General features: G+C 51.0%; 1 protein-coding gene across 26 annotated transcripts in view; it reads left to right on the forward strand.

Moving 5' to 3' along the window:
• Positions 1-24,723, forward strand: part of SCRIB (scribble planar cell polarity protein) — a 234,895-nt gene that overhangs the window by 37,719 nt on the left and 172,453 nt on the right. For all 26 annotated transcript variants that reach the window (XM_030554133.1, XM_030554141.1, XM_030554149.1 and 23 more), the window contains exons 6-14: positions 10,089-10,152; positions 11,531-11,605; positions 11,697-11,841; positions 12,080-12,198; positions 13,448-13,647; positions 21,115-21,281; positions 21,898-22,022; positions 23,257-23,382; positions 24,354-24,581. In XM_030554133.1, coding sequence (XP_030409993.1) covers positions 10,089-10,152; positions 11,531-11,605; positions 11,697-11,841; positions 12,080-12,198; positions 13,448-13,647; positions 21,115-21,281; positions 21,898-22,022; positions 23,257-23,382; positions 24,354-24,581 — 1,249 coding nt within the window. The remainder of the gene's footprint in view (positions 1-10,088; positions 10,153-11,530; positions 11,606-11,696; positions 11,842-12,079; positions 12,199-13,447; positions 13,648-21,114; positions 21,282-21,897; positions 22,023-23,256; positions 23,383-24,353; positions 24,582-24,723) is intronic.

Genomic DNA, 24,723 nt, shown 5'->3' on the forward strand with positions numbered 1-24,723 from the left:
AGTTCGAACCCACCAACGTTTCCATGGATGCCCCAGCATCTCTCCCATTCCTCGGTGTGAGTTACACCAGGACAGTCCAGTCTCACGCCCTCCCTTAGGTCGGGTGTGCTTGATGGCACTTGCAGGCCGCATGTGAGAAGGTTTATGTGGCCCGAACCCTTTTGCCACCCCAATACCCCTGGGTTTCAAACTGGGGCAGGGTCTTCTCCCAGCACCCTGGTCTGCGATTTGGGCTCTCTTGGTTAAGAGCCCCCATCTTGGCCTTGGCCAGCTCTGGGCTTGGGCAGCTGCTTCCCACTTTGTGGCCCAGACACAACACCTCTGCCGTCCCCACCTTACACTTTTCAGCTTTTACTGTCAGTCCCACCTCCTTGAGGCAGCCCAGCCCCCTCTTCACCTGGGACACCTGTTCCTCCCAGGTCTGGCTAAAGATGCACATGTTATCAGTGTCTGCCAGGGCCAAGTTCTCCATCCCCCTCAGCTTGTCTAGAATCTCCCCAGGCCTAGGCATGGGGTCGGCATCGGACACTGTGATGGCTTTAAGCTTCTGATAGCCCCCACAAAACCAGATCATCCTGTCTCCCTTGGGGATCAGCCCCACGGGTGAGGCCCATGGGCTGTAAAATGGCTGGATCCCATCTAAAGCCAGCATGTCCCTGACCTCTCTCTCTCCAGGTTCTGGGTTGCTTTCCCAGTGACTCTGAATGGGGAACACCTGATGGGGAGATTGGCTCCCACCTCAGGGAAGAGATCCCCCCGGGGGTCTTCCCCCTTCTCCATCCAATCCTTCCTCTTCAGGTCCAGGGGTCCCCTTACTCTCCTCCCATCCAGCAGCTTGAAAGGGAAGAACCCTGTGGATTCCTGGGGCACCACCAGCTGCCTCCCGATTCACCCCAGTTCTACTTCCCCTTGGGGAGCCCATTCCCGGTACAGGAATCCCTTCTCCTGCAGGACTCTGTCCCTGCAGCCTTCCCCAAGGGGGTCTGCAGCGCTGTGGCCAGCAAGTTCCCTCAGCTTCTCCAAGGAGGGATCCCTCTGCAGCTCGGTCTGGGATTCAGCTGCTGGGGCAGGGAGTGGGACCTGCTCCCTCTCGCTGGCTGGGCCTGAGGTCACAGCCCCCCTGAGCCTTGTCCCTGGTAGCTCCCTCCCTGCTGTGTAATCACTTACCAGCAGCACGTCTGGACCAGGCAAACCTTTTTGGCAACTGACCTGCCCTGCCTGGGTGTCCCCCCACTCAGCTGGGGTCTCAGCTCCCCCCGTGCTCAGTACTGCCCTTGCTGTCCCATTGGGGGCAGACAGCGAGCTCTCTGCTCTGGTCACAGCATCAGAGCCAGCGTGAGCCCCCTCTCCAGTGTGCAGGGGGGCGGGGAGCATCTCTCCCTCCCACTCAGCCCCAGGGGGCTGGTTACAGGTAGGCAGGTATCCTGAGCCCAGCAGCCCTTCCCCCCGCCAGCCAGGTCATTGGCATTTTCCCTGACCATTTCCATCCTAGCCAATTTGTTCCCTGGATTTGAATTCAAACCCTCGGCCGTTACAGGAGGAGGGCCTAGATCCTGTCCCATGGGGAGACAGTCACCCCCCAACAGGGCCTCCAAGCCGATATCGTGGAGAACCCCAACTACCAGCCAGCCTGACCCCTCCTGGGTCTGCACAGGGACCTGGGCCATAGGCAGGGTGAGGGGCTTCACCCCAGGGAACTTCACCCAGGTCCCACAGTCCCTCAGCATCTGGGGCTGCACCAGCACAGTTCTCTCTGTCCCAGGGTCTCGTCCCCGCAGGCGTGTTTCCCCACTGACCCCGGGCAGCCCCCTATGTCTCTCTGCTCCACCATCAGCAGTCCACGCTGCTTGCTGCTTCTCCTGCAGCTTTTCCTCGGGCTCTTGCTTTCTCTCATGGTCCTCTCGCTCTCTCGGGCTCTGCTCCCATCCCATCCGTCTCCAATCTCCTGATGGGGAACCCAGTCGTGAAGACCCTCGTCTGATTGGGGACCAGACTCCTGGGGATGTCTGGCTGATGCTCCAGCTGCTCTCAGATCCTTTTGTAGCCCCATCTGGGCCAGGAATCTGCTCCTCAGAGCTTTCCTTCTCCTCCAACTGCACGATTAACTGTGCCTTGGTGAATTTCCTCATGCGTAACCCTCTCTTTGTGCACAGGATCACAATGTCCTTCTTAAGGAGATGGTGATAGGCCATCACTTCAACGTTCCCAAGTGGCTCTGGACTCACAGGCCTGTGTGCTCTTGGCTCCCCCATGGTTTCCAGGAAGAACCCCTGGTGTGCCAGCCCTTCTCGTGATCACCACCTCTTTGTCAGGGTCGAGCTGCAGACTCCTCCGCCCCTGGCAGTGCTTCTGCAATCCCCAGGGGAACCCTGCTACTGCAAAAATCCTTCTCTCTCCGAGCGGCAAGCTCCTCCACCCCTGAGATTGCTCGCTGCAGTCCTCAGGGGGACCCCGTTACTCCAACAGTCCTTCTCGCTGGTCACACACTCCCAGAGGTTAACCGCCCCCTGAAACCATCCCTCTCTGAACCTTCAGCACGCCTGGTCCTCATTATCCTCCCTTTGTTTTACTGCTCCCCAGTCACTTACTGCAAGCAGCGCCATTCACGGGGTGCAGTACATCCCACCACTGCCACCAGTTGTCATGGAGTCACCGGGCGATGCTCTGGAACTGCTCCCCTCCAAGCTAGTCAGGACTTTGGGGAGCCTCCTCTCCCTTGGCGCAGACTTGTTCAGGGCAAGAAGCTCTCACGTCTTCACCTCCTGGGTCTCTCCTTGGAGCATTCAGCATCCTCTGCCCCTCCGTGCGCTTCCCACAGCGAGCCCGCCTCAGTGGGGTCCTGGGGAAGCCACAGGGTCCTGCACCCCAACTTTGCAGTCAGACGTGACTCTCAGCCAGCCAGTAACACAGAGGTTTATTCGATGACAGGAACAGAGTCTAAAACAGAGCTTGTAGGTACAGCGAACCGGACCCCTCGGCCGGGTCCATTCCGGGGGGCAGTGAACCAGACCCCCCAGGTCTGCACTTCACTCCTCGTCCCCAGCCAGCTCCAGACTAACAACCCCTCCACATCCCCTCCTCTCTGCTCAGCCCCTTTCCTGGGCCAGGAGGTCGCTTGATCTCTTTGTCTTCAACATCTTCAGCTGGCACCTTTGCAGAGGAGGGGCCCAGTCTATCAGTTGCTAGGAGACAGAGTGTCAGGCATTTAGGTGCACTGGCCCTTTGCTCTGCCAGATACTTAAGAACTGCCATGGGGACACTGAGGCACCAACACAGTACTCAGAGAAAACATTAAGAACATTCCCAGTTCGTCACAAACCCATTTCAGTTTACTCTTCTCCCCACTCTTAAACAGGGGTGCCTTTTCTTTGACTTTAGAGAGTAAACCCAAGGACACTTCTGGAGGCCCCGTGCCAGGAGCTCCGTTGCAAGTGAGACAGGAGTGTCAGTGAGCCAGGCAACCTGAACAAGGCCAGTATCCCTATGGCAAGTCACCTTGGCCTCATTGGGGACTGTTGTCACGTGTATCCTGGAGAAGACCCCTTCTCACACTTCCAGGAAGATGAGATCTCACTGTCAGGGTGTGATGTTGGCCAAACCTCCAACACCAGAGCCTGCTATCAGCAGCCATGAGCTGGAGATAACAGAAGTTTAACACCAGTGACTCCCATCTCTGCCTTAGGAGTTGTCTTCATCGAGTGATGAGGCAGTGACACCAGCTACTATCCTGGTGGCTGACCACTTCAAAGCCTTCTGGAATCTCCTGACTCACGTAGCAGATACTCTGAATATGAGTCTTACGTGAGAAGTCCCACAAGCTGTTTGATATTCTCAGCTTGACTACTTTGACAAGGATTTCCCTTCCCATCTGTAAGGGCATACTGGAGCTAGCTAAGGGACTTTGCAAACGCTGGCCTCTCTCCCCATCTCCTTTAAATGGGTGAAGAAAAAATACCAGGTGCCCCCAAAGGGCTTTGATCACTTTTACATCCACCCAGACCTGAGATCCTTAGTAGTGTCTGCAGTCCAGGGGAAATCCAAGTCTTTGGAAGGTACTCAAAAGCACAAAGACCCAAAGAAGTTAGACTTGTTTGGGAGCAAAGCATACTCCTCACTTCAGCTCCAGACGGTGAACTACCAGGCCTTGTTCACGAAAAATACAACTGCCTAACATTGGAGAGGGTTGCTTTCGTCCTGTCGAAGATCTCCCTGTGCTCCTGCAGGGGAGTTAAAAGGCCAAAGGGTCGCTCAAATGCCACTGGCGGCAGCCATGACACATCTGATACAGCCATGCTGTCAGTGGCTAGGGCTGTCACGCTGTTGTGGCTGTTAGTGTCCAAGATACCCAAAGAGATGGAAGTCACCTTCGAGGGCTTGCCCTTTTGAGGAGAATGGAGCTCTGTGGTTCCTGAAAGACTCAGGGCTACATTAAGGTCTTTAGGGATTTGCACTTTGGGTCCCTACCAGAAACCCTGTAAGAATCAGCTCCAGGGGAGTCAAAGGACATCATACTCCTAGGGCTGGCAACCTGCATACCCACCTTGGAAAACATTTTGAAATCCTAGGAGATGGCTGTCCTCTGGATTCGCCACCTGCCCCGCACCATCAGAGGCAGCAGGTTTGATAGGAGTGCTGAGAGCCACGCTCGAGGTGATCCGCAGCCTGTCGCTGCCTTCCGAAGCCGTCTTGCCCCGATGGTTTCCATACCTTACGCACTGCTTACCCATTCCCCATCCCTCTTTTGGGATGAGCACCCATTATTAAAAGAAGTGGCCTTGTTTTGTCTAGGAGCCTAAGTACCACAGGGGAAGAGGCTTCCACTTCTGATATTTCCTTATCCAAAAGAAAAAGAGGGTCTTTGTCCTGTTCTAGGTCTGAGAAGACTGGACAGGTACGCTCGCCATCTCAGATTCAGGATGATAGCGATTGCCTACATCGTTCCATCTCTGCAGGCTCAGAGCTGGTTCGTGTCTCTCTGCTTGTAGGATGTTGTCATAAACAGGTAAGTAAGAGTTAATAGAACAGAAGTACTTCATGTCTCTTGTCTGTAAAGGGTTAACAAGATCAGAGAGCCTGGCTGTCACCTGACCAGAGGACCAATCAGGGGACAGGATACTTTCAAATCTTGAGGGAGGGAAGTTTTTGTGTGTGCGGTTAGATTTTGGTGGTTGTTCACTCTGGGGGCTCAGAGGGACCAGACGTGCAACCAGGTTTCTCTCCAATCTCTCTGATACAGTCTCCTATATGTCCAGAATAGTAAGTACTAGGTAGATAAGGCGAGTTAGGCTTATGTTTGTTTTCTTTATTTGCAAATGTGTATTTGGCTGGAAGGAGTTCAAATATGTATTTTGCTGAAAGGATTTTACTTTGTACTTGTATACTTAGGCTGGGAGGGTGTTCCCAGTGCCTATAGCTAAAAAACTCTGTACCTATTCCACCTTAAATTTACAAAGATAATTTTTACTGTTTTTTCTTTCTTTAATTAAAAGCTTTTCTTGTTTAAGAACCTGATTGTTTTTTTTTTCTGGTGAGACCCCAGGGGACTGGGTCTGGATTCACCAGGCAATTGGTGGGGAGAAAGGAGGGAAGGGGGAGAGAGAGGTTAATTTTCTCTCTGTGTTAGGATTACTTTCTCTCTCAGGGAGAGTCTGGGAGGGGGAGAGAGAAGGAAGGGGGAAGGTGGATTTTCCTCTCTGTTTCAGGATTCAAGGAGTTTGAATCACAGTGATCTTCCAGGGTAACCCAGGGAGGGGAAGTCTGGGAGAGGCAACGGTGAGGGAAAGGGTTTACTTTCCTTGTGTTAAGATCCAGAGGGACTGGGTCTTGGGGGTCCCCAGGCAAGGTTTTGGGGGGACCGGAGTGTACCAGGCACTGGAATTCCTGGTTGGTGGCAGTGCTACAAGTACTAAGCTGGTATTTAAGCTTAGAGGAATTCATGCTGGTACCCCATCCTTTGGACGCTAAGGTTCAGAGTGGGGAATTATACCATGACAGATGTGTATGTCCACATAGTCATCCACCTGGCCCACAGGAGGTACCCGAGGCTCTCAGTGGTGCCAAATCACGACCACTGCAGGGTTCTGCCTTTTGGATTCTCCACAGCACCATGAGTCTTCAGAAAGTACCTAGCAGCATTAGGGGAACACCTGAGGATACAAGACATCATGTCTACCCTTTTCTGGATGACTGGCTAATCAGAGGTAGGTCCTAGCAAGAGCCCGCAACAGGCCTACCTTACATTCTCTCCAAGTTTGCCCAGCTGGGGCATCCAGTGAACTATGAAAAATAGTCTTTTACCCATTGTGGATGATAGAGCTCATAGGAGCTGGGATCAACTGCAGATGAAGGAGGGTATAGCTGCCTGAAAAGAACAAACCTCGCTATGATTATATGGACTTATCTTTGGCTGTTAGGCCAGCCTGCACATATGTGATGCTGCTTGTCAGACTTCACTCAAGGCCCCTCCAGCTCTGTATCAGGTCTATCTGCTCCCTGGATAGACAGGAAGATCTCTGTGCCATCTCATGTCCTCAGAGTCACCATGGTGGATAATATGAGAAGAGGGGTGCCAATCTTATTCCTGTTCCCAGCAAAGATTTTAATCATGGATGCCTCAGGGATAGGCCAAGGAGCCCAGCTGGACCACATGCAGATACGAGTGATCTCGTCCCTGGAAGACATGGGACTCGCAAGGCACTGGAGCGTAGAGGTGTCAGGCTGGTCAACATGGCATTCCTACCTGTCTTCCAAAACTCCACCGTACAGATTCTAACAGACAGCACCTCTGTGAGTCATTACATAAACAAGCAAGAAGGCACCAACTCATTGCCCCCATGCCTGGAGGCCATCAAATACTGGGCATGCTGCCACTAACATAAGATGAACCCCCGTGGCTCTTTACCTCCTGGGAGTCAGCAATGTCCTGATGGACTTCTTGAGCAGACAATCTGTGATCAGTCATGAGTGGAGAGCTCCATTAGAGAGTCGATACTGCATTGCTGGGGGGTTCCTGTGAGAGACCTGTTGTCCACCAAGGACAACACAAAGTATCAGAACTTTTTTTACCCATAGAAGGCAGGATCAATACCAGACACCTTCCTTCTGCAGTGGATCCCAGGGCTTCTTTTTTATGCCTTTCTTCTGGTTCCCCTGATCCTTGGGATGACTTCCAGAATCAAAAGGGAAAAGGCCATGATTGTTCTCATAGCTCCATGCTGGCCCAGGCATTTTTGCTGCAAGTGTCCAGTTAACTGCCAGTCTAGCTTCCAGGCTACTCGTACCTGATCTCGCAGTACCATGGTGAGATAATCCATCCTGACCTGTATCTGACGGCCTGGATGTTAGACGGTTAAGTAATAGAGATTGGGTCTTCTTTAGACACGTCCAGGAGATCCTAATACAGAGGAGGAAGACATCCACCAGAAGGACGTCATCCTCAAAATGAGATTCTTGGGCTATGTGCTCAACAGGGATGTGAGTTTTGATACTGCTGATGCTAGACAGCTTGCTGCATCTGGAACCCTCCATTAAGGTCCACCTCTCAGAAATCGTGGTTTGTCATCTGTACAGTTGTGCTCCATTTTCTCTTTTCTGATGGTATCAAAGTTCCTCAGGCCCTGTTATGTACTTACCCATGGAACAAGACCTGTTCCTACCTGGGACCTGGCCCTTGCTCTTTTGAGATGCTCATGAGGAGATCCCATGACTGTCTATGTTCCAGCTGGGAACGAGCCTCCCAGCCCAGGTAGACAGACTTGCGCTAGAGGGGCTTGAGCTAGTGTGCTAAAATTAGCTGCTCTGGTGGAGACTCTGGCTAGGCACCCATACTCAGCGTAGATGAGTGGGCCTGAGGTCGGATGGCTAGCCAGAATCTCCGCCAGAGCTACAACAGCCACAGCGCTATTTTTAGCCTGCTAGCATGAGCCTGTCTACCCGAGCTGGGAGGCTCGCTGCCGTGCAGACACCCTTTGAGCCCCTTTCAGAATTCTCCTTAGTTCATCTCATTCTGAAGATGGTCTTCCTGGTCACAGTCACTTCAGCCAGGAGAGTGTGCACGCGTCAAATGCTTGTGGCTGACCCTCCCTACATAACGTGTCATAGGGACAAAGTGCTGCTGAGACCTCACCCTGGGTGGTCTCACAATTCCAGCTTATGCACTTAGCCTGCCTGTTTTCTTCCTGAGACACCACTCTTAATCAGCAGCCAAATTGCATGTGCCGGGCATTTTCAGAGCCTCATGTTACTACAGAGCCGGAATGGTTTGGTTTTCTGTCTCCCCATATATTCCTAGTTTAGCAAACCATTCCAAGGGCCAGGCCATCTCATCACACAGGAGAGCTAAGCGCATAACCCAGTGGACCTGCTACCAACTGGCAGGTACACCTCTTCCACTGCATGTTAATGCTAACTCCACCAGAGCTCTGCCTGCTTCAGAAATGTGCCAGGTTCTGAGATTGCAAGGCTGTAATGTGTAATCCACTGATTTTTGTCAAGCGCTATTCATTGGAATTAGCTGCCAGAGCAGATGCCAAATTCGAGAGAGCAGAACTGGAGTCCCCGTTTGTTTGCAGCTGATGCTTCTCATTCTGCTGTTTAAAGGGGTGCGTCTTCCCAGTCACTTACAGTGGGATTGCACTGGCATGCTTGAAGAGAGAATGGTGATCCTGCAGTAAGTGTGGTTCTCTGAGATATTATAATTGGTGTGGAACCCCCGATTGACCCTTCATCCCTGCTTTCGGAGTCCTCTGCTACCATAGGCTTCAAATTGGGAGGAGTCTTAAGGAGGGTCATGGCTGCTTTATGCCCTCTCCTGAGAACTCGAGGAGGCACAGAGCCCATATGTGGGCAGCCCTGATGGAGGCTGCTGTTCCAAAGATTCCGGTCTCAGAGGCATGAGGTGCCCGCGCATCCATAGTGAGATCTACGCTGACTGCAGCATCTCGAAGAACCACGGTCAGTTACTGCAGGAGAACCATTCTTCTCCTGTGGTTTTGATATTTTTGCAGCCTGCCCTTTCGACCAGTCATCTCTTGGCTTTACCATGTACATGCAACCAGACTCTTAAGTTGGCTTGAGGGGCAGAGCAGCTGCCTGCACAGGAGTCTCTTTCCTGAGATGGTGAAAACTGAGCTAGTGAAACCCATCTGAAGAGAATAAAAGGGCAGAAGAGCTGCTGAGGGCTGGGTGGAAGGAAGCTGTGCAGGTGTAAAGGAAGGAAGATCTCTGATCTGACGGGGTGTGATAGTGACCCATATTTTGAGAATCAGAGGATGGGATGGGGATGTAGAGCCAGAAGTCAATGCAGATGAACCTGTTAGCCATCTCACTTGGAGTAGTTGCTGTATTGCCTAGTGCTGTGGGGCTGTTGGAGTGGAGACATACACACCAGTGGTTCCTGGCATGTCTAGGACGAGTCCCCAGGGATGCGGGCACTGCTCAGCTCTTTCTTTCACCCAGCCCTAGGAATTTGCCCTCACGGTGCTGCCAGGACCTGGCTCGCAGGCAGGCTTCTCACAAGACCATATCCAGTGAACACCTTGTCCGCTGTCATCCCTTTGCCTCTTTTTCTGCAGCACGGTGCCCAGGGTGCTCTCGCATCCTCTGTAGGGACAGTAGGGCTCCCAGTCTTGAGGGTAGGGAACTAGAAATGCTTGCTCCCTCCTCTCTCCTGTAAAACAGCTCCTTCAGCCGCTGGAGTGTGTGTCATTTTCCTTTTGAGCTTTTTCCAGTTCTCTCCATTGTCCTGTTCTCAGGGCCCCACCATGGCATAACAGACCAGCAGCAGGCCTGGCCTGTGGAACTGACCTGATCACATGTCCCTGTTCAAAGGAGGAAATGCCAGCATCACTAGCCCAGAGCTGACAGGATCTTGTTGGCTTTGGCCACTCTGATAGGAGTTGGGGCAGAGCCCCCAAGTCACCTGAACCCCTTGGCTTGGAGGCACCATGGAAAGAGCTATCTAGACTGACTCTTTGGTCTCCTGGTGCAGGGGGGCATTCACAGTGACGTTGACTGGGGAGCTGGGGTCCCTGGTGCTAATCTCTCTCTCTCTCTCTCTCTCTCTCTCTTCCCTCCCCCATGGTCTGCAGTTCGCTCTCATTCCTCGTCAAGTTAGAGCAGTTGGATCTTGGTGGCAATGACCTGGAAGTGCTGGTAGGTGAAGTGGATAGGAGGGAGGAGGTGGGAGGGGAGGAGGTGGTTGGGACAGTGCCCTGGTCCAACTTTGGGGATGGATGGATGGGATCTGAAATCACAAGGAGCAGCTGGTGACTCCAGTATGCCTGTTGCAGACCAGTAGCTGTTCCCAGCATTCTGTTCTCTTGCTGTGTTGGTGCTGAGTGTTGTTTTCCTCCATCCTGTTGCACATCTTGCTTCCCCTCACATCTCATTCCTGTTTCTCTGGGGGACCTCTCCCCTGCTCTCTAGCTGCCGGACGATTTATGCCTCTTCAGTTCTGTCACTTGCCTTTGCTACCTATGACCTTTGCGTCCCCATCCCAACCACCCCTTGTCATCTGCTTCAGCCCTGCTGGGCTGGCTTGCTGCCCTTCCCCTTTCTGGTTTGGCTTTGCCATTAGAGAGAGACCTCAGCAGCTTCCCTTGGTATTCCCCAGTGGGTATATATATCCAATCTTAGCATGGTGGCCCTGAGGGCTGCAGACGCTGAAACCTCCATCTAGGCCCTTCTACCCCGTGAATGCTTTAGACCAACACAGAGTGCCTGGGTGAAACCTGGGCTCAGCTGCTCTTGTGTGTTTGTAGCAGCCTTTGACTGAGCAGGAATCCAGGTGTGTTCTGTAGTTTCCACAGCTGCAGAGACAGGTGCCAGAGTGCTGCTCCAGAACTGGTTTTCCAAGAATTTAACCTCTTGGTGGTGGTGAAAACCTCCTAAAGTGGGAGCATGTGAGGTGGTGCATCTCTTTCTGCCAGAACCTGCAGATGACCTGCAAGAATAGTTCTGAGACATGAACCACTTCTCAGTGAAACGTTAACTCCAAACCCTAACTACTCACTTCTCAAAATGTCAGTGCTGTTCATTTGTTTCACTGCAGATCATTTTAGCAGCGACATCCAGCTAATGTGTGTGTCCCTGTGGCTGGCTGGCGGGTGGTGGATAATGGTGGTGTAGTAGGGTGGTTGGTTAATATCGAATTATCTCTGCCCATTCCCACAAGGAGGAAGGAGAGGGGACATTTATTCCTTCTGAGGCGAAAGCCTCTGAAGCCCTCCCTCACCCCTCTGTGGGACCAAGCAATCTCAATTGTCCCCTTCTAACCTGCTCCTGGGGAACTTTTTCAGCCAGCATGGCCAATCTAGAAACCCGCAGCGTGTGTCGGCTGAGATCCTCCCCAATACCTGGTCTTTCGTGTCATGGTACCCTGGCTTGCTTACTTCCCCAGCGGTCTGTGGTGAATGGCCTTGAGAAGGCGGAAGACCTGCAGCATCTGTCGTTGCTGGATTGCGGTGATTTAGGAACAGCAGGTGCTCTCCTGTGGGAAGGGCTAACATTCTGTTTTCTTGTTCCGTCACAGCCAGACACTCTGGGAGCACTACCGAACCTGCGGGAGCTCTGGCTAGACCGAAACCAGCTCTCAGCCCTGCCCCCGGTGAGTACCCGTTCCATGGGTGTTGCCTCACTGCTGTGCTCCCTGCTCCATCACTCCCTTGAGCCAGGTGGTGTCTCCTTTCCCCTCCCAGGAGCTGGGGAATCTTCGGCGCTTGGTCTGTCTGGATGTGTCTGAGAACAAGCTGGAGCAGCTTCCCAATGAGATCAGCGGACTGGTGGCACTGACAGACCTACTGCTGTCGCAGAACCTGTTGGAATGCATACCTGCTGGGGTTGGTAAGTGCGCTGCAGCGAGGGCCATTGTGTTTGCGTGGGTGCAGTATTACCCCTTTGGGAAGGGAGGTAGCCCTGGAGGGAGAGTATGGGGAGGAGCAGGGACCATGTCACCCTGTGGATGGTAGCAGTGAGATAAGCCCTGCTGGGAGGGTAAGGAATGGATGGTTTGGCTGAGTAGTGTGGGCAGGGCCCATATCACTTGCTGGTGCAGCTCATGTCTGTCTCTCCCTGTGCTCAGGTCAGCTGAAGCAGCTCTCCATCCTAAAAGTGGATCAAAATCGGCTGGCTGACTTGACTGAGTCGATTGGGGATTGTGAGAATCTCTCGGAGCTCATCCTGACAGAGAATGTGCTGACAGTATGTGTTTTGACAGTCATGCTTGCCCCTGTTGTGTTGCTTAGCTCAGCTCCTTACTCCTCCATGCCAGTCTATCATCTCCTTGGGCCCTGCCCACAGGCTGCAGATCTGGGGGTTTCAGCCAGTACCACAGAGGGCTCAGGGCCCTTGACCTCAACCATGGGCCATAGTCTTCAGTGAGCTGTACCTTCTGTGCTCCCCTCTGGTGATGTGAAACCACAATCTGTCCTTAGGAGACCCCGGATGAAGCTGATGTCATCTCATGAGTTGGCTGAAGAATCCTCTGGGCTCACCAAAGTGGATCAGCCTGAGTCCTTCTAGCTCAGTGTCCTGGCTCAGTCAGGGCCAGCACCAGATGACTGTGTGCGGGTAGTGCCTGGAGGCCCCAATCGGGGACCAGGACCCCATTGTGCTGGGTGCTGCACAGGCACATGGTAGAAAATGGTCCCTGACCCATAGAGCTCAAAATCTTAACACAGATGGGTAAATAACACATGTGAGGGGAAGGACAAGGTGCTTCCCAAAGGCAGTGGACTCCCATCCTGAGCAGCTAGGGAATAACTTGCCCAAGGTGGAGCTGGTACCTACTCGATGGGAGCTCCCCCCACAGCCAGTGCTCCTGCCCTTCTCTCCTGCTAGGACAGGCTGGGGCTGGAGTAGATGGGAGCTCCCCGCACAGCCAGTGCTCCTGCTCCTCTCCGTACAGTGCTCCCTGCTGGAAGAGGCTGGGGCTGGAGTAGATGGGAGCTCCCCCCCCACAGCCAGTGCTCCTTCTCTGCTCCCCACAATGCCTCGTGATGGGAGAGGCAGCAATTGTGGCTGTGATTCAGAGGGAGGTGCTGATTTTCACCAGCAGTTATGAGTTGCTAAAGGATGTAAGTGTTGCTGTTCCTCCCCCTGCCATGAGGTGACAGAGAGCTAAACCTCTTGGCTAGCTTCTTGGCTTGGCTAGCCAGGATGGGCAGGCATGCAAAACCATGGTTTGAAGTGTCCCTAGCTTCTGTTTGCCAGAAGCTGGGACTGGACGAAAGGGGATGGATCACTTGATGATTACCTGTTCATTCCCTCTGAAGCTCCTGCCATTGGCCAATGTGTGAAGACAGGGTACTGGGCTAGATGGACCATTGGTTTGACCTAGTGAAGCCGTTCTTATGTTCTTCCCCTTTATTTTGCTTTGGGGTTGCGAGTCCCACTGTAGTGAAGCCTCTGGCATCATGGCTTTTGCGCTGTCTCTCCATCTCCCACTCAGGCCTTGCCAAAATCCCTGGGGAAGCTGACAAAGCTGACCAATTTGAATGTGGACCGGAACCGGCTGACAGCACTTCCCTCTGAGATTGGTGGCTGTGCCAGTCTGAATGTGCTGTCCCTGCGTGACAACCGCCTGGTGCTTCTGCCTCCCGAACTTGCCAACACCACGGAGCTGCATGTGCTGGATGTGGCAGGGAATAGGTGAGTGGAACACAGGGCTGGACAGGGGTAGCCCTGACTTCAGGCATGCCCATCATAGAAGCCACATGGGAAGGAGGAGAACAGAGTGCAGGTGGGCCCTGATGTGCTCTGGAGGGACACGGACTATGGTATCATCATGTGGGAGATGACAAAAGAGTTCAGAGGGGGACTTGGCTGGGTGCTGTTCCTGTTCCCCACCTTCAGAAAGACCAGGGCTTTAAAAAGCCCGCTTCTAAGTGACCAGAGGATCTAGTGAACAGGAGTGGCTAACTGGGGAGTTTTGTGAAGGAGTTTGCGGGGGCTAGATACACTTAACATTCTTTAAACTTAAAGCCAACATCCCCCCCACCCCAGATAAAAACAAAACAATGACGGAATGAGCTTCAGGAGTAAAAAGAGAATGCAGGCAGAAGTCTAGCAACAGAGTGGGAGCTTCCCAGTTTATTGCACCCAGTGCAGCATGTATGATTACCTACCCTATGTGCAGGTGACATATGTGTGCATTCAGTTCAAGGAGCTCCTGGCCCTCAGAGACCATGTACAGGTTTGGAGACCAGAGGGGCTGAGCTGGAGGAGTTAAGGGAGACAGAGAGGTACACAGATGAGACTTTCCGGGATGCAGCAGAACGTCCCAGCCCCTGTCTGACAGCCTCTGTGCTGTTGAGGAGGATGAAAGTCTCAGTGAAGGAGAACATCCAAGTGGAGCAGAGGGAAATGATCCCATAGTTGAGACCCTCCTTTCAGATGATGTTGTGGTATCTTCTTGCACTGAGGAGTCACCATGGTGGATAATATGAGAAGAGGGGTGCCATTCTTATCCCTGTTCCCAGCAAAGAACTCCAGCTATTAGGAAGAGACAGGTGTTAGTAATGGGCAATTCGATCATTAGAAACCTAGATAGCTGGGTTTGCGATGATCGGGAAAACTGCATGGTGACTTGCCTGCCTGGTGCGAAGGTTATGGGTGTGTCGGGACATCTACGCAGACTTATGTGCAGTGCTGGGGAAGATCCGGTGGTTGTGGTACATGTAGGTACCAATGACAAAGGGAAGGATTGGAGGGGTCCTGGAGGCCAAATTTAGGCTGCTAGGTAAGAGATTGAAGTCCAGGACCTCCATGGTAGCATTCTCTGACATTCTTCCAGTTCCACGCGCAGGGCCAGTTAGACAGGCAGAACTGCAGAGTCTCAATGTGTGGATGAGACGATGGTGTAGGAAGGAAGGGTTTAGATTTATTAGGAACTGGGGAAACTTTTGGGAAAGGGGGAGCCTATACAGAAAGGTTGGACTCCACCTAAACCAAAATAGAACCAGATTGCTGTCACTTAACATTAAAAAAGTCATTGAGCAGTTTTTAAACTAAGGGCCTGGGGAGAGCCAAGAGGTGTGGAGCAGCACGTGGTTTGGACAGAGACATCCCTTTGGGGAGGATCTATTAATGGAGATTCTCTGTGTCCTAGTAAGGAGGAGAGGATGGAAGATGATGATAAACAGGTAGGATCTGATGAGAAGCAGTCAAATGAAAGAGGGTCCCATTCAGTTACATTGTGTATTGTCAGGCATCTAAAAAGTGAAAAGTTTTTAAAGTGCTTATATACCAATTCTAGGAGTCTAAATAATAAGAGAGGTGCCTTGTATTAAATGAGGAAGGCATCACAGAAACTTGGTGGGATGAGGATAATCAATGAGACACAGTAATGGAGATATACCTATCCATAGACCTGGAAGGGACCCTGAAAGGTCATCGAGTCCAGCCCCATGTCTTCACTAGCAGGACCAAGTACTGATTTTGCCCCAGATCCCTAGGTGGCCCTCTCAAGGATTGAACTCAGAACCTTGGGTTTACCAGGCCAGTGCTCAAACCACTGAGCTATCCCTTCCCACCCCAAATATACCAGGGTACACAATATATCAGAAGGACAGAACAAGTCGTGCTCTTGGGGGAGTGGTACGATGTGTGAAAGAAAGCATAGACTCGAAGTAAAAATCTTAAATGAACCAAACTGTACCATAGAATCTCTACAATTAGTAATTCCATGCTCTAATAATCAGAATATAGCAGTAGGGATATATTACTAACCACCTGTCCAGAATGGCGATAGTGACTGTGAAATGCTCAGGGAGATTAGAGAGGCTATAAAAATAAAAAAACTCAATAATAATGGGGGGTTTCAACTCTCCCCATATTGACTGGGTACATGTCACCTCAGGATGGGATGCAGAGGTAAGATTTCTTGACACCTTAAATGACCGCTTCTTGGAGCAACTAGTCCTGGAACCCACAAGCAGAGAGGCAATTCTTGATTTAGTCCCAAGTGGAATACAGGGTCTGGTCCAAGAGGTGAATATAAGCTAGACTGCTTGGTAATAGTGACCATAATATAATTAAATTTAACATCCCTGTGGCGTGGAAAACACCACAGCAGCCCAACACTGTAGCATTAAATTTCAGAAAGGGGGACTAGACAGAAATGAGGAAATTAGTGCAACAGAAATTAAAAAGTACAGTACCAAAAGTAAAATCCCTGCAACTGCGTGGAAACTTTTTAAAGACACCATAATAGAGGCTCAATTTAATTGTATACCCCAAATTAAAAAAACATAGTAAGAGAACCAAAAAAGAGCCCCCATGGCTAAACAACAAAGTAAAAGAAGCAGTGAGAGGCAAAAAGGCATCCTTTAAAAAGTGGACTTTAAATCTTAATGTGGAAAATAAAAGGAGCATAAACTCTGGCAAATGAAGTGTAAAAATACAATTAGGAAGGCCAAAAAAAGAATTTGAGGAACAGTTAGCCAAAGACTCCAAAAGTAACAGCAACATTTTTTAAGTACATCAGAAGCAGGAAGCCTGCTAAACAACCAGTAGAGCCACTGGACAATCGAGGCGCTAAAGGAGCACTCAAAGACAATAAGACCATTGTGGAGAAACTAAATTAATTCTTTGCATCAATCTTCATGGCTGAGGATGTGAGTGAGGGAGATTCCCAAACCTGAGCCATTCTTTTTAGGTGACAAATCTAAGGAACTGTCCCAGATTGAGGTGTCATTAAAGGAGATTGTGGAACAAATTGATAAACTAAACGGTTACAAGTCACCAGGACCAGATGGTATTCACCCAAGAGTTCTGAAGGAACTCAAATGTGAAATTACAAAACTACTAACAGTAGTCTGTAACCCATCATTTAAATCAACTTCTCTACCAAATGACTGGAGCATAGCTACTGTGACGCCAATTTTTAAAAAGGGCTCCAAAAGTGATCCTGGCAATTACAGGCCAGTAAGCCTGACTTCAGTATGGGGGAAACTGGTTGAAACTATAGAGTGACTATAGGGTCACCAAATGAAATTAATAGGCAGCAGGTTTAAAACAAAAGGAAGTATTTCTTCACACAGTGCACAGTCACCTGTGGAACTCTTTGCCAGAGGATATTGTGAAAGCCAAGACTATAACAGGGTTCAAAAAAGAACTAGATAAATTCATGGAGGATAGGTCCATCAATGGCTATTAGCCATGAAGGACAGAAATGGTGTCCCTAGCCCCTGTTTGCCAGAAGCTGGGAATGAGCGACAGAGAATGGATCACTTGATGATTCCCTGTTCTATTCATTCCTTCTGGGGCACCTGGCATTGGCCATTGTCAGCAGACAGGATACTGGGCTAGATGGACCCTTGGTCTGACCCACTGTGGCTGTTCTTGTATTCCAAAACCCTACTCCCTGACTGACTTAGGAGCCACCTGGCTCCAGCTTTTGAAGAGGTGGGAAGAGAACGCTGATTTCTTGTCCCCTCCTGTCCAGCTCTAGCTTCCACTGTTTTTCAGCCCTCGTATCTACAGAAGTTTGCAACTACTTTCTTTTCCCAAGTCTCTCACTTAAGCTGTCGGCACTCGTGGTGTGCCATGTGCCCCTGTTAAAGGACAGCACAGGGCCTCAGCACCACTTAGTCTCACTAGGCCCAGGAATGTGTCTGCTTGGCTGGCCTCTCTTACAGATACCAGTCTCTGTGGGTGTGGGGGCCCCTTTCTCTCCAGACTGGCACAGTATCTGGAGTTGCTGCCTGTGCAGGCAAGTTCTCAGCCAGATCTCACTTCCCTGTGCAGTAGTCCACTGGCTTGTGGGCATTGCTGTTTGGAGACTATGGGCAGAGGGACTTCTCTACTTCTACTTTATATTCTGCTTTTTATGCACCCAAAGATAGCAGTAGCCCTTTTAGCCACAGCATTGCACTGAGAGCTCATTTTGGGGAAATGATGTGTGGTGACCTCCTGAATCCTTTTCTGAGTCACTGCTTTCCAAGACAGTCGCCCATCCCATAGGTATAACCTGCATTCTTGACTCTCAGCAGCATTACCTGGGATTTGGCTCAGTTAAAATGTGATTGGTAAGACTATGACCATTTAACCAAGTGATTCAGTATTTTTCAATTCACCTCATACAAGTACTGTGATGCAATCTTTTTATTCTCACAAATGTAGAATTTTTTTGTGACATAACTGCATTAAAAAATAAAACAATGTAAAACTTTAGACTCTACAAATCCACTCAGTCCTACTTCTTGTTCAGCCAGTCGCTAAGACAAACAAATTTGTTTATGGGAGATAATGCTGCCTGCTTCTTATTTACCATGTCATCAAAAAGTGAGAACAGACATTTTACATGGCACTTCTGTAGCCTGCTTTGCAAGGTATTTATGTGCCAGATATGCATAACATTCGTATGTCCCTTCATGCTTTGGCCACCATTCCGGAGGACATGCTTCCATGCCGATGATGCTCATTAAAAAAAAAAAAGTGTTAATTAAATTTGTGACTGAACTCCTTGGGGAAGAATTGTATGTCTCCTGCTCTGTTTAACCCGCATTCTGCCATATATTTCTTGTTATAGCAGTCTCAGATGATGACCCAGCATGTTGTTCGTTTTAAGAACACTTTCGCTGCAGATTTGACAAAACACAAAGAAGGTACCAACGTGAGATTTCTAAAGATAGCTACAGCACTTGATCCAAGATTTAAGGTTCTGAAGAGCCTTCCAAAGTCTGAGAGGAGTGAAGTGTGAAGCATGCTTTCAGAAGTCTTAGAAAAGCAACACTCCAGTGTGTGAACTACAGAACTCGAACCACGAAAAAAGAAAGTCAGCTTTCTGTTGGTGGCATCTGACTCAGATGATGAAAATGAACATGTCAGTCTGCACTGCTTTGGATCGTTGTCGAGCAGAACCTATTATCAGCATGGACGCATGTCCTGTAGAAGGGTGGTTGAAACATGAAGGGACATGTGAATCAGTGCCATGAAAGTGCCTGTTCTCTCTTTCAGGTGACACTGTAAACAAGAAGCGGGCAGCATTATCTCCTGCAAATGTAAACACACTTGTTTGTGCGATTGGCTAAAAAAGGAGAAGGACTGAGTTGACCTGTAGGCTCTAAAGTTTAACATTGTTTTATTTTTGAGTGCAGTTATTTTTTGTACATAATTGTACATTTGTAAGTTAAACTTTCATTATAGAGAGATTGCAACACAGTACTTGTATTAGGTGAACTGCAAAATACTATATTGTTTTTTACAGTGCAAATGTTTGTAATTAAAAATAAATATAAAGTGAGCACTGTACACTTTGTATTCTGTGTTGGTAATTGAAACCAGTATATTTGAAAATGTAGAAAACATCCACAAATATTTAAATAAATGGTATTTTGTTATTATTTAACAGCACAATTAATCACAATTAATTTTTTAATCACTTGACAGCCCTAAATTTTTTTTTTGTTTTATCACCACTTCCACATCTCTCTTTAACCAGGATGGCTTCTTGCCGTCTGTAAAATTGTGGTTTTTAGGGCATGGAATAGCATGTCCTTGTACAATTCACAGTTTTCGTTAACAAAACTTTCTACTTAAATTCCCAGTCAGCCAATAGTTGTTTTAAGCGTTGGAAAATTGGCCCTTTTAAAGTTCCAAATATACATATTCCTGGTTGGTACCATATTCTGTTAGTGTAAGGTAAATGTAACCAGGTCATGATCCCTGTCTGATGCTCTGAGTCTACTGTGACACCCATAATGAGAACAAGTGACAGTGACCGTAGAGTCTCTTGAGGCTCGGGGTCAGAGTGGAATTTGTGCTGTCTGCTCTCAGGCTTTACAGCAAAATCCTGCACCTTCAAAGGGATTTGATGGGTACCAGAGCTTCAAGATGCCACTTTTTCCTCCTCTGTTAGAGCAGCCCATTGTCATGTTGCACTGTGACTAAGGCTGAGAGTTTGTCATGGAGGTCGTGGAAGTCACGGATTCTGTGACTTTGTGGGATCTCCGTGACTTCTACAGCAGCCAGTGCGGTTGGCCTGGGGGCCGCCTGAGTAGCTCAGGCAGCCCCTGGGCCAGCCACACTGGCTGCTGCTGGGGCAGTCTTGGGCCACCGCATCTCCTCCTCCCCCAGCAGCAACAGGAGTTTGGGTGTGGGAGGGGGCTCAGGTCGAGAGATTGGGTTGAGGGCTCTGGGCGGCGCTTACCTCGGGGGGGGCGGGGGGGGGGCTCCTCAGAAGTAATGACATGTCGCTCCCTCAGCTCCTAAGCAGAGTTGTGGCCAGGTGGCTCTACGCGCTGCCTCCGCCCGCAGGTGCTGCTCCCGCATCTCGCATTGGCTGCAGTTCCCCGCCAATGGGAGTTGCGGAATTGGCACTTGGGGTAGAGGCAGCGTGCAGAGCTGCCTGGCCATGGCTGTGCTTAGGAGCTGAGGGAGAGACATGTCGCTGCTTCTGGGGGGTTGCGTGGAGCCAGGTAGGGAGCTTGACAACCCTGCCAACACCCCCCAGCCCTGAATACCCATGGGCGCTTGGGCTGCTCCCCCGAGAGCATTCGTGGTCCCTCCCTAGGCTGCCCCCTTCCCCAAGATTTAGTCAGGGATGTACAAGTCATGGACGGGTCACAGGCTGTGAATTTTTGTTTGCTGCCCATGACCTGTCTATGACTTTTACTAAAAAATACCCATGATTAAAACATAATCTTAAGTATGACCTCCTGCCACTGCCTGGCTGGAGTCCTGCAGTGGGAAGAGCATAAGCCTTGGATTGGTTAGACCCTCCACTTGCCAGGAGTTTTCAGGAACTTGACTGGCCTGGGGCAGAGTTGTCTTTTCCCTAGTGCTGCTCAATGGGTTTTTTTTTGTTTTTTTTTTTCAAATTTCCAGACAAACTCACTAGGAGTGAGCCCTGGGGTGGGTGGTTAAAATACAAGTGTCCCTCTTTTACCCATAGTCATAGAGCTGACAGTGTGGTGATGAGAGGACATTTATGCTGCAGAACAGTCTGGCAAGAGCTGTGCAGAGTCTCCATCATGAGAGAGATTCTACATTGGAGAGAGAGGCCCTGTCTCAGGGTTTGCACCATCCTGCCCCAAGGCAAGTGGAGGAATTCAAGGGCCCAGTGGAGGTTCCTTCTAGGCCAGCGGAGTCTCATCAGCCATGTTTCTCATGCAGGCTGCAGAACTTGCCCTTTGCCCTGACAAATCTCAACCTGAAGGCCCTGTGGCTTGCAGAGAACCAGTCCCAGCCCATGTTGAAATTCCAGACAGAAGATGATGAGAAGACGGGCGAAAAGGTTCTCACCTGTTACCTGCTGCCCCAGCAGCCATCTCCCAGTCTAGGTAAGAGGCCCCGTGTGAGTGCTTCTCCATGGTGCCTTGCCATCTCTCTTCTCTCTGAGATGTGAGGCCAAGATCCCATTGTTGCCCTCTCCCCTGGGGTCTCTCTCTTGGTTCCTGTTCCCAGATGTCTCCTCTTCACCACCCTTGGACTATTCTCTATTCATATGGTTATTGTGATTGATGTAACAGGCCTGGGCTCCCAGCTGTTGATGTGGTGGATCTCCCGAAGTTGGAGAACGTTAAAGCTGTGAAACTGCCTACCCAGTAGGTGGCATCAGATCCCTTTAGCTAACCATTTCCTTTTGCTGCTGAACCGGAGACTGCTCTGTCTGCTCAGTGCTGTCCAAGCACCGCGGCTTCTGTTTCTTCCCCTCTTCCTACCCAGTGCTGGAGCTGGATCCTTCATGGCCCCCGGTGTCATGCAACCCTGTCAGGGACCACTGAAGGAGCGACAGGAGTGTGCAACACAGTCTCTCCCCCTAAGGCCCCTGCCGCTTAGTGGCTACGGGGGGGCTCTCTGATAGAGATGGCCTCGTCGGTGGGAAGTGCGTCTCACCCAGGCCCCAACACCTTGTCGCTCAGGAGCCAGCTCTCTCTCTCTCATCTTTTTCTGCAGAGAATCTCCTGCAGAACAGCGTGGATGAAAGTTGGACAGACACTAACTTGAACCGGGTCAGTGTGATCCAGTTTTTGGACGAGCCCAAAGCTGATGATGACGAGGAGGCTGGAGCTGAGAAGAGAGTAAGAGAAACAGGCATGGTGGGTTGTCCAGGGCCTTGCCAGCTTCCTAAGGAAATGTGCTCTGGAAACTTCTGCAGGGCAAGGAACAATGTGTCTGCCCAAAGCTGCCTCTCCCTCCCCAAGGGGTATGGTATGAGCTGCATCTCCCCCAGCCCTTGCCTCCCAGAGGGGACACGTATGGTATGAGCTGCATCTCCCCCAGCCCTTGCCTCCCAGAGGGGACACGCCATCCCAGGCTGAAGGAAAATAGCCTCTGTGCCAAGTCATCCACCCCAGAGACATGTACAGCGTGAGGGCTGGCGGGCATAAGAGCAGCAGCTGCCAATAAGGGCCTAACGAGGTTGGCATTGTGGACAGCTGTCCTATTAAGAATAGAACCATGGCCACTAACTCACTTTACAAAAGGTTCACCAAATAGTCACCCCATGGTGGTGGCTTTGTCACTGCAATGCCAGTGCACTGCCCCCAGTCCTCAGCCTCTTGATCCGGACATACAGTCCCCTGACTTGGGACCCAGTGGAAACTAATGCACTGGAGGGGAAAACCCTGTATCCCATGACTACGTATCAGTCACTCAGATTTTACAGCCCTAGATGAAGTCACAGAGCCAGAGAAACATGGCCAGTTATTTTACTCCAATCTCTAGAGTGGTAGGGCATGGTGAAGGCTACTGCAACCTGTCTGTGATGCTAGAGCATCCAGCAGGACTTCTGACTTTAGGAGATGATTCCAGTCCAGTGACTCTCCTAGCCTCTTGTGATAAAAGGAGGTTAGAACAAGTCCAGGTGCTGGGCCTGCTCTGGGAGTCCCTAGGGCCTTCAGCCCCATGAGTGTTTGTGGTTTTCTACCACCATGTTCTGTTGTTTGAAATGCTGTTCTCTTGCCTGTTGCTTTGGGACAGATCCACTCAGCAAGTGCCATTGGCACTGCTGAGAAGCAGGAGACTGTAGCATGCACTAAAGGAATACCAGAGAGATTGAGGGCAATCTACCTGCATTCTCCCCTCAGGGCTCCTGCTCACCGTAGCACAGAATCGGAGGTTGGGGGGAGAATTCAGCCCAGTGGCAGTGAGGTGGGGCCCAGTTGGCACTGCATCCCCCTGGGTTGGGGCCAGCTCCACATTTGGCATTCTCTGTTGGCAAAGTGTGAGGATGAGCTGATGCTCAGTCTAAGGTCTGGAGTCTCTGGGCTGTGTGCACTGTCTCATCTGCTCTGTGCTCTCTTTCCCTGGCAGGGCCTGCAGCGCAGAGCAACTCCTCACCCTAGTGAGCTGAAGGTCATGAAGAAAGTGATGGAAGTTCGGCGCAATGAGATCTATTCTGCGAAGCCTGATGTGGTCCTGGATTCTCCAAACTCAGAGGTGAGTGCGCCCCGCACAGAGCGCGGGACCAGGCCAGAAAGTTGCAGAGCTCTCTGGCATGCACCTTTAATTGCACCAGCTGAGCACTAAGCCACCCTTGCAGCGATTAGAGCCAGTACCATAGGAGCTCTGGAATTGGGGCTTTATTGGATTGACAGTGCAAGGGCTGGGGCAGCATTTTTCTGAGGTGGGGCAGCAATGTCTGTAGGCTTGGCCAGAGAAGTGAATTCTTAGGAGGCACTGGAATGAAGAGCATGTGGTGGAATCCTGGCACACTGATGTAGTGTGGAAGTCCCATGCAGAGGGGGGCAGCAAGAGAGGGACAAGGAAAACTGGCACCATTGGCATAGTACGGGGAAGGCAAAAGGCGGTCAGTTTGCATGTGGGCTGGGCTGAGGCAGAGCAGGACCTTGACAGCCTGTGTGCAAAGTGATGCATTCTTAGGGCAGGACTTGGCATCAGGCAATTCGGGCTTGCCCCAGCTCTGACCATGACTTGATCACTGTGTGACGTTTGTGTGAATCTCTGCCCTTCTGAGTCATTCTGCCCGGGTGCCTTTGTCCTGGGATAATGCGGCCCCCTCAGCAGGGAAGAAGCCATAGTAATGCGCTTGTAATGGCTTTCCCTTCGCTCCATACAGAGGGTTCCCAGTCATTCCCTGGGCATCGCCAAGTGAGTGACAATGCACTGTTCTGCAGCTGCTGGCAGCTGAGTTCCCTACCGAAGTCTTGTCTTCCAGGTGTAACGCTGGTGACAGCACTCTGTGCTGATAGGTACCAGGCTGGCTGTGCCACAGAGGCTGGGATGAAGTGAGCTGGGGAGTGGCACAGATGAGGCCAGGCAGCTCACTGAAGCAGTTAGGATCCTGCTGGGCCAGGGTCTGCAGCATTCAGTGCTGGGTCCCATTCCCCCTTTTCTGTGTCCCCCTTTGGCTTCTGCCTCAGTTCTCGCTGCCTGTCCCACTCCCACAGGTGAAGAGGCTGAGTGCCATGTCCAATCGCAGTGAGGACTCGCATGTCTCTAACAGCACTGTCTCTGCCAACTTCAGGGAGGAGGAGGGAGGAGGGGGAGACAGGCTGAATGGGCAAGTGCCCGAAACACAGGAGCTGGAGAATGAGGCAAAGCCTGGAGCTGAAGAAGAGCAGGAGGCAGAGGTGGTGGCTGGTCAAGAGGAGGAGCTGGAAATGGAGTACAATGAGGTAGGTGCTGCACTGGGTGGTTTTGTGGAGGACCCTGATGGGGCTTGGCTGGAGATCTCCCAGAGTAGCAGGGAGATGGCTTGAGGCATGGATGGGAATGGGAGGTGAGATAGAACCTGAATGTTTGCAGAGGGGGTGAGGC

This window comes from Gopherus evgoodei, chromosome 2 (assembly GCF_007399415.2).
Source record: "Gopherus evgoodei ecotype Sinaloan lineage chromosome 2, rGopEvg1_v1.p, whole genome shotgun sequence".
NCBI lineage: Eukaryota > Metazoa > Chordata > Testudines > Testudinidae > Gopherus > Gopherus evgoodei.